Source organism: Columba livia, chromosome 4 (genome assembly GCF_036013475.1).
Source record: "Columba livia isolate bColLiv1 breed racing homer chromosome 4, bColLiv1.pat.W.v2, whole genome shotgun sequence".
In the NCBI taxonomy this organism is placed as follows: Eukaryota; Metazoa; Chordata; class Aves; order Columbiformes; family Columbidae; genus Columba; species Columba livia.
The window spans coordinates 18,767,716-18,777,421 of record NC_088605.1 but is presented as its reverse complement, the minus strand read 5'-3'; the positions used below and the strand labels follow the sequence as shown (position 1 = coordinate 18,777,421).

The window sequence follows — 9,706 nt, the reverse complement described above, 5'->3', positions numbered from 1 at the left end:
ATCAGAATACTAAAACCCATCTAGCACTTAGGCACGGGATTATCCCTTCTCCATGAGGCATGAATGGCAGCAGGTCCTCTTGCAAGATCAAGGACTTGGAGCTGGGGGCAGCAGGCAAGGGATGGAAGCAGGGAAGAGGGAAACCACACCGCTCCACCCTGTTCCTGCGAGGGGGACAGGACCCTCTATCAAAGGAGCGCCAAAGGGACTCTACAGAATCCTGGGGGACCCAAAGACGCCGGCCACTGAGGGGCCTGGGCGAAGAGCTCCTGCTGGAGGAGGCCATAAGGAAGGAGCCGACGGCTGCGGGAGAGGACTGGACCGCGGGCAGGCCCAACGCTACCGACGACTCGGCCAGGAGCTCCCCATGGGGCGAGCGCTTCTCTGCCTCGGAAGCGCTGGCCCCTGCGTCGGGCAGCAGCACCGCCCCGCCGTGGCCCCTCATCCGCGCAGGCGCTGTGGCCGCAGCCTCAACCGCGGCGCTTGCGCAGTGGGGCTGAGGCCCGGCGGGCGCGCTCGCAGGCGCGGGGCTCTGACACCGGCGGAAGGCGGCGCTGCTACTGCTGCGCGGAGCCCGCCGGCCCCGACACAAAGGCGAGGGCAGCTGTGACGGCCGCGGTTCTGCCCGCCCGCAGCCCACCGGCACCACATGGCGGTAGTGCTGCGGCCGCGCCTGGCGCCGCCCCCGCGGAGCTAGGCCAGGGCGAAGGGCGAGCCCCCTGCGCTCGCCCAGCTCCTGCCCGGCCCAGCCGATCCCGTCCGTCCCCGCCGTCTGCGGGAGGAGCGGAACGGAGCGGGGCCCTGCACAGCCCCGCCATGCTGCCCCCCGGCCGCAGAGCTCCCTGCCGCCCGCCGCGCCCCCGTCGCCCGGCAGGGCTCCTGCCCGCGCTCCTGCTCCTGACGGTGCTGGGGGGCGGCGGCGGCGCCGTGCTGCCCCCGGGATGCAAGTACGACAGTCGCCCCAAGAGCGCCGGCAAAGCAGCGGCGGCCGGCGGGCCGGTGGAGGTGAAGGTAGTTTGCAGCAACCTGGAGCTCGCTCAGGTCCTGCCTCCCGAGGCGCTGCCCAACCGGACGGTCACCCTGTGAGTACCGTCCCCGGGTGGGAGGTGGGCGGCCTTGGTGCGACGTGGACGGGGTGGGGGGGTGACGGAACGGAGCGGCGGCCTGAGGTAAAATGGGGTCAGCAGTGGGGGGGAGGGGGCGCGCGCGGTTGATCCCCATCTGCCGCTGGGGAAAGCCCTTGGGACCGTGAGGTTTTTTTTTTTTGGTTGTGCTTTTCGCGTTTTTCCTCAGCTTCCCAGGATGCTGATTTTAGGGGGTGGGGGAGCGTCCCGTTACTCACCGGCGAGCGGGGGGCTGTGCGGGACGGTCCCGCTCTGCGTACCCCCACGCCTCCCGCCCCGCGGAGCGACGTCCCCGCACAGCCCTTGCTGCTGCTTCCCTTCTGGGACTGCTCTCCATCAAACCGCTCAGGAAAGCTTAGGTGTTTCTTTATTAGAAGTAGTTGCACTTTGTTTTTTAAACTTATCTAAATGTACTTGTTTTTTCTTTTTTTCATTTACTTTAAATCTCAGAAGAAACTGAGCTTTGGAGTATCGTGCTCTGAGGTAGTTTTAACAACTGAGCACTAACAGAGTGCGTGAACTGCTCACTGTGTGATGTAGGGTAGGTGGGCCTGAAGTTTTGTGGTAGCAAACAGCAATTTATTCATTATGGCTCACAATAAAACCAGCCAAAGGGATTTATTTTGTTTCCTCTTTGGAAAAAAAGTTCAGTTTACTTCCACGTAGCAGTAGGCGTGCTGTTTTTATGTGGAGGTAATTCTAGCTCATCCATTTGAAAAACAAGTTTCAAACAGGATGTGCAACTTATTCCAAAGTAAGAAATATGTTGCTGTTTACTTAGACATGAGTGTGCACATGCAAATAAAGGATTTGCATGTGGTTTTTCTTCCTGAGACATTAACTGGTCAGTCTAGCAAAGAAGTTAATAGGATGGTTTGGGTTGAAAGGGACCTTTAGAGATCACCAGGTCCAATTGCCTGGCCATGGTCAGGGATGTCAGCAGCACTGGATTTCATCAGTGGACAGCCCTAAGAGTGGAACCCTGTCCTTTAGAAAGCTGTAAAGTGCCTGTGGTACTCGTACTTCAGATATTTATATACTTAACTGGAAACCAAAGGTTTGAAAGATTTACCTATAGTCTGAGATTAAGCACAGGAGGTATATGGTTCTGCCAAGAGAACAACAATCTGACTGCTGCTTTTGTGAGCTTTGTCAACACTGAAACACCAAGGAAGAGCTTCCTTCAGGAAGTATTAGTAAGGTGTGGATGCAGTCAGTGACAGATTTGTGGATGTGGAGCTATGAGAAAAGGGAAAGCAAAAAAAAAGGAGATGATTAAGGATAAAGTAGTTGTTCTTGCTTGGCAATCTGTAAGGGTTCAGAGAACACTTCTAAATGACCTGTGAGAAGTAACCATAAATAGTCATACATGAAGGTTCTGAAAAAGAAAAGAAAGCAAAAGGTAGAAGGTGACAGCTGTTTGATCAACAAATTCATTTTAGCCTTTGTGACCCTCAAAGGCTTTGCAGCTGATTATCTGTTAAAAATATAGCATTATCCATTAACATTTTGATAAAAGTAGATGTTAGTACGGTTGATATGAAAAAGTTGACTGCGGGAGCCTTTTGGTTCAGAAAACTTGTAGTGACAGCTCTGCTGTGAAAGACAAGCAGATATCAAACACAGTAGCTTGGCTGTGAGTGGACCTTTGCTCATAATTGCAGTGACGGAAGAATCTGGAAGAATGATTCATCTTTCATCTTGATTTTCATACTCCTTAATTATCTAGAGTGTATCTAGAGCATATCTACATATGCTAATTAGTTGCTTTCAGTTTTAACTGACCTTTGAAGTTCATGATAACTTCCAAAACATTTATTTTTCCTTTTTAAACTTTTAATAGACACAGCAGGAAACAATGTGATTTCTTTAATTGTTATTTGTAGCAAGTATCATAATGGTGTTGATACAATTAATATGAATGCACACTTTGAAATTTTACTTAAATATGAGACAAAGAGTTTTAAAACAATGCTCCTGCTTTTTCTCAGAAAATGGACACAATAGCTGTTGTGATTCAGGATCTTTTGTTGACTCTTAAAGGTGTGGCTTCTGTATCTCTTGAGTGTGTTGTTTAGTGTGTGGTGTTTTGGTTTTTTTTTTTGGTTACTGGATCTGTGTTAATCTGGTTAGAAAGTTTTGTTGATTTATGAGGTGTTTTGCCAAGTGCCATTTCACTAACATGTTGATGAGTAGTGGCTGGGTTAATCATTATCTAATCTTTTGCCAAAAATTACTTTTTCTTCCAAGCTGATGCTTAGAATTGCAACATTTGGTGGATAGTGGAAAGTTGTCTGATTAGCATCAAACTGCCCTGAGTTATCTTGAATCTTGATTCTTGTGGGATTCTTCTATTAAGATAAGTACTAGTTCTGTTATAGCTTTTTGGATTAGTGCATCACTGCAGAGATAAGTAGCTGAAAATAGATCACTGTTGTGTAGATGAGCTACATTTTAATCCAGTTAATTTTATTTTATGTTGGCTCTTATTTTGCACAAACCGATTTTAAATAAGAGTAATTTGTAGTTTTACAAAACTTTTTGGTTCTTAAGTGACCTAGGAGTGTCTCAAATTAAGTGATTGTATTCATTTTGGAAATCCTTATTCAGTCCTTATTGCTGATCTCTTAGCCTTTGAGTACATCAGCTGCTTCATTTACAGTTGTGGCTTTTTTTTTTTCTTTTTTTTTTTTTTCTTTCCAGTGAAATGTTTTTGAGCACAAAAGCATCTAAAAAGTGAGGAAGTAAGAGAAATAGTGGAAATTAGGATGAATGAGTAGCATCTGAAGATGCTGGCCAGGTTGTATCATTCTTGCACACCATTGTAGCTAGTGGTTAACAATGCTAATGATAAGTTGGACAAGGTCACTTAATTTATGAAATGCCTTGGCTTTTGTTTGCCACAAAACATTTTGTTGTCCTGTTAATTTAGGTCACTAGTAGAATCTTTAGTTACTCTTCAGAAAAAAAAAAACCCACATCCTAACTTCTTTTCAATTGGTAAGAGATGAAGTAAGTTTGTTTAATGATTGAGGAAGGAAAACAAACATTGAAAGAGGAGTGTTAAACTATAGAGAGATGTCTGTGGGAGAGTAAGTAATGTTTAGGATTTCTGGGAGCACTGTAAATGAAGATCCAGGTAGAAATATCTGGTGCTTTACTGAGCAGTTAGGTCAAATTACAAGATTAATTAAAGTTAGTTGTAGTTAAGAAAAGGACTTTTTCATAGCTTTATGTAATAAAAACTGATTGAGATGCAAGTGAAGGCTGTATCTACATGAACGCCATAGATGGCTTTGACCTTTGTAGTTTAACCAGCCAGATGAGGTGCTTTTGATGTGAAGATAACATAACTGGGTGAATGTAACTCCATGCTTTGTCTGACTGGCTCTGTATTTCAGTAGATACTGAGACGATTGCAATAATTCACATGTAAGTAAAAAATGCACTATACTCTTGTAATAGAAGTCTGAGATAAGAAATCCATTGCTGTTGTATTTCTTTGATGCAAGCTGAAATTATGTCATAACAAATTAGATATTAGCCATTACATCATTCTTTGGGGGAGAATGTGTAATCCCACTGAAGACAAACCCATGCGGTTGTAATCCTTGTTACTTGTTGAGAATTTTAGTTACCCATTACACATAGGTTATCCTATAGGAATAGGAATCTAAATCAACACAATAAAAGTATAGATATTCAATGAAGAATTGTGTATCTGAATCAGGAGCCTTACTGGTCTGCAAACAACTTTGCTTACTCACATATCCTTGTAGGAACACATGAGTATCGGTGTTTGCACTTGCAAGTGCTAGAATTTACAAGCCAGAGCATTATCCTGTTTTGTTGTTGTTTTTTGTTGTTGTTGTTTTGTGTGGTGGTGGTTGTTGTTGTTTTTTGTTCAGACCTGTTCAAAGATACGCTTAACTGGTTTACTGTGGAGAAACATTTTAAGATGTCCCAGTTTTTGTCCAGCTCCTAAATAATCATGTCGAATTACATCCATTAAGCAGCTGAAAGGCAAACTTACTTGGCCCCTGAGACATCTGCACAGCCTTTCCATTTGTAACACAAATACCTAAATTCCAAAAGTTTCAAAGCAAAAGGTCACTCATGTTGCAAGGAGTCACTTGTATCACAGTGTGTGATTACATTGTAATTACGCGAATTACGTGTAATTAGGCAGGTAATTTTTTCCTTCTGACAGAAAGAGGACTTTTCAAGTTTCAAAAAGAAAGGAAATAGATATTATGTAGAGATTTATAGTTATTATTTTTAATCTTCTTTTCTTTTTTTTTTTTTTTTTTTTCCCAAGGTGTGATCTAGTATTTTCTAAACTGTTTTCATTTCCTTTGTTTTGCTTAGTTGGATCTTTCTCTATTATGTGTTTGGAAAAAAAGTATCCTTTACCAAAACATTGACAAACAGGAAGTATAGGCATAGTAAATGTCTTCTGTGGAAGTCTACCTCTTCTTTTAAAGTACACTTCCATTATTAATTTGAAGGTGCCCTTGACAGATCATTCCTGGTTGTTGTTAAAATAGTCTATTTTAAACTGTTGTAAGTGCCCAGTATTAATAATTTGGGCGGTGTTAATGTGGTGGGTGTTTTGTTTTTTTTTTTTTTAAGACATAAAGGGCTAGTAACTCCCATTAAAACTCATCTTAAAATTTTATTTAGTCAGTGGATACACGGGGCCTGTGCAAAATACATTTTACTCATGAACACAAGGCAGTAGAGAGACAGTACTTGAGAATCATTGCATCCACAATTGTGTGATTTGCCAAGTACTTGCTCATACCTTTTTACCAGTGGCATCTGACTCCTAAAAATCACTAGGGGTGTTTCATTTTATATTAGGCTTGTATTTTAGTAGGCCTATTCAGTATACATCTATGAGGTGTTGTGTATGTCTTTTACCTCATTGAGAAGATAGCAATCCACATTAAAAATCAGATTCATGCCTTGCTGTATGCCCTATTTAAATGTTAATTCATTATTGTGGGGTGGTTATTATAGAATATTGCGTACATACAATATTCTTGTATGATTGTGGACACTTTTGTGTATATTTGAGTGTTGCAAGAAAATTTTGAGGTCACAATTTGAATGGTGTTTTCTTCTAAATTGCATTATTTTGTTTTATCTAAAAAAACTATTCCACTTCAGAAGACATCAATGTTACCTTGTTAATAAGTATCCAGCCAAGTTTGAATATGCTTGTTTCTTTCAGTGTTGCAGTAATGGCTTTAATGTAACATGCATGGTGGGTTGTAATTGGTAATAGTCTTCATACAATGACGATTGTATCAGTGCATACTGATTTTTTTAAATTATTATTCTATATAAGCATTTAAAAATTGTTTTAAGTGCCTTTCACAATGAGTTTATTGTACTTTTGCTTAAATATGTGAATTAATTAGAAATATGGCTTCTGCACCATAGATGCAACCATAGGCAGTTGTTACAAGCCTGGTGCTCAAATTTTGCATGAAAGCTATGTACTGATTACTTCTGAGTTAAAAATTAGGGAGGAGGATAGAGATAAGTTCTGAAAAATAATGGAGAACAAATTCAAATTTTTGTAATGAGGACAAATTATTATTATTTTAATTCTTAAAGCCACGATATTAGTGTAGAATTGCCCAATACCTTTATTCCCTTGAAGATGTCCATATGAGCAATGCCCTTTATGTGTTCATTAGCCTCAGGAAGAGAGATTTCTGTCTTCAGGATTAATACTTTTTTCTTTTATTGTTGTCTTCTATTGATCACTAGTACTCCTGGTTTTGTTTCAGTTTGGAAAAACTGCAAAATACTAAAAATTTAAAGTTAATGCCAGGAGTTAAAGAAATAGAATTAAAATTTGTGCTGCAGTGATGAACTGCATCTGTCTCATTCTTTTTTGCTTGCAGTTTGTTCATGTTTCAAGGGTTATTTTTGTAATTTAAAACAACTATGGAGCTGCAAGGTTAGATTTTTCAGAATTTAATGGTTCCCATATGTACTCTGCATGGGCCAGATATGTTGCAGGTTTATGGTTTTGTCATTAATGCCTTATTTAGTCTGTATTTTCACCATAATAGTCTCTGTAATTTTTGAATCAATACAGTTGAAATGTTTTCTTTGTATCAGTAGTTAATCCATTAAGATTAAAAACAGTTGAGCATTTCTTTTCATTAGTAATAATAAATTGTCTTAAATTGCTTTCTGCAATGAGATACTTAATGAATTCTGAATATTAATTTGTAAAATCTTAAATAATCTATTAAACATATTTAGTCTTTAGCACAGTAAATAGGTGAGAATTTTATTTTCACCTTTGGATTTCGTTGTTTGGTTGTTTAGCAGTGAAAACTGTCCTACTGCCCCTAGAGTGCTACAGCAGGACAGTTTGGATCCATTAGTTACTGTTGATGTGGATCACTGTGTTGTGATGACTCCTTCGGTAATGGCATAGGGCATGTCCAGTGGTGCTGTACAGCTCTGTCCTGCACATCTCCTGGCTGTGCAGAGCTGCTGGTCCCTGAGCAGTTGCTCTGGCGGTGTGTGTGATCCAAGCTAGTCAGCCAGTTTTGGCAAGGCTGTGGGGTTGTCACTTTCGGAGAAGGAACTTGACCTTTTTGGCAAGGCAGACTAACTAAGAGCTTTTTTTTTTTTGGGAGACAAACCAAACATTATAAATGCAGGTTGATTAAATAAAAAATAGACAACTGAATTTCACAATTCTTTCTGCACTGGACAGTGTGTTCTAGGGTTCATCCAGGCAAGTCTCTAGGTGGCTGTGGGCTGTGCTGTCTTCAGGTGCTTTGTCTAAGAGTACCATCTATGTCACTGGCTAGGTCAGTTCAATCTAGGGAAAAACGATGCTTTGAGGTAGAGGGAGGGAGGTGAAGGTCTAGATATGGAGTGAAGAAAGGCAAGAGACTGGATTAAAAGGCAGAAACTACTGGAGTTGAGGGGTGCTGAGATAAGATCATGGGTTTCTTTGGTTGTATTGGTTATGGAGATGGGAAATAGGAAGAACTTTGAGGGAATGAAGGCAGAAGAGATAAGATGCTGAAGAATGAGTGTAACTGGCTTAGCATGAGATGGGCAAGAACTCTTTGAAATTCAGCAGCTACCCACAAAATCAGTAAAGGCATTATTAGTGTCTGGAAGCCAGTAGGAGAAGAAATAGTGCTGTAACTCAGTCTGGGAAAACTACTGCTGTTGTCTACGTGTGCTATTTCCACCTGAGCAGGTGAACATAAAGGCTTATTTCCGTCTGATACAACAACTTATTATTATTTAGTCCATGTCGTCATAGAATAGGTTTTACCCTGAAATTTAGTATCAGTCAGAGTTTGCAAGTTATGCTCAGATTTCTAAAAGCATCCTGTAAGACATACCAAACAACTGATTCTAATACCTTGAACTGATGTTTGAGGATAAAACAGCCTCTGGTGTTAACAGAAATTCATACCAGTGATCAAAATTGCCTGTTGATGGGCTTATTAAAGTTTCAGTGAGCTGACCTTCCAGCTCTGTGCTGGAGAAGGAAGTCCCTTCTACCCTCTCTTCCTGCTTTGTGAGGGCAGGGGAAGGATCTTCCCCAGTGCAGAAAGTTACATCCACACCCAGGTGCCTGTAAAACTGCAGCCTGAACTGGAGCTGGTGTGTTCATACTTTGATCTCCCAGTCTCCTGCTGTGTGGGTATGGGATTTTTTTCCCCTCCCTTGCTGCTGTACTACCATTTGTCTTGCTCCATGCCTAGTCAGCTCAGGGAGCTGAACTATCCAAAAACTGTTGACTTCTGTAGCATTAGGATATACATGTTTGTGAAAATGTATCTTCGTATGCCAGGAGTTGACAAGAAGTGCTTGCTAAAATGTGTCTAGACAAAGCCCTTTCTAGAGAGCACATACACCTAATAGGAAATGTAAATACATATGCAACTGGGTATGGCAGCATATGCTATAAGTAATACTTGTGTGATTTGGCACACACAATATATTTTCTGTAACAGTTTAAGTTAAGAGTCTGGCTAGGCATCTGCCTGTGTGCACTATTTCCTGTGAAGCATGTGTATGGAGGTTGGAGGGGTAAATTTGCACTAAACTGCAAGTCTGTGAGAATCCTAAAAAGTCTACATCTGGTGGATAAGGAGCAGGAAACTCGGGAGGGAGCAGAAGGGAGAGGAGTAAGACAGGAGGGTCATTACAAAAAGGGTCCGTCATCATCTCTTAAACTAATGCAGATGCTACAGCTAAGAAGGGGGGGAGAGGGAACTTGGAGGAAGCTTCCCAGAATGTAATGGTCACAAGGGCTAGGTTAGGAGTGCTTTTGGTTAACTTTAGAGATGGCAACTCAGAGTTGGTGTTGAAAGAAAGTAGATGTTGCTGTGTCCCCTTCATTTTCTCTTAGGTAGGCTTTCCAACCTGGGATAAGTACTAGAAAGAGAAGTTTGGTTGGTAAGGTTATAATTTCACAAGAATTTCTTTTAATAGTAGTATAATTTTCAGCAACACAGCTACTCATTCTTGCATTCTGTTTTGCCCCTCAGGTCTGTCCTTCTAGGATGAGTTTTGTTTAGTAC

At 41.7% G+C, this 9,706-nt stretch overlaps 1 protein-coding gene across 1 annotated transcript in view; it reads left to right on the top strand.

Moving 5' to 3' along the window:
- The first annotated feature begins 499 nt into the window (after nt 1-499).
- ADGRA3 (adhesion G protein-coupled receptor A3) overlaps nt 500-9,706 on the top strand; it is a 57,018-nt gene continuing 47,811 nt past the window's right edge. Inside the window, exon 1 of the mRNA XM_065060647.1 lies at nt 500-1,082. Within this exon, the coding sequence (XP_064916719.1) occupies nt 817-1,082 (266 nt within the window). The 5' untranslated portion in view covers nt 500-816. The remainder of the gene's footprint in view (nt 1,083-9,706) is intronic.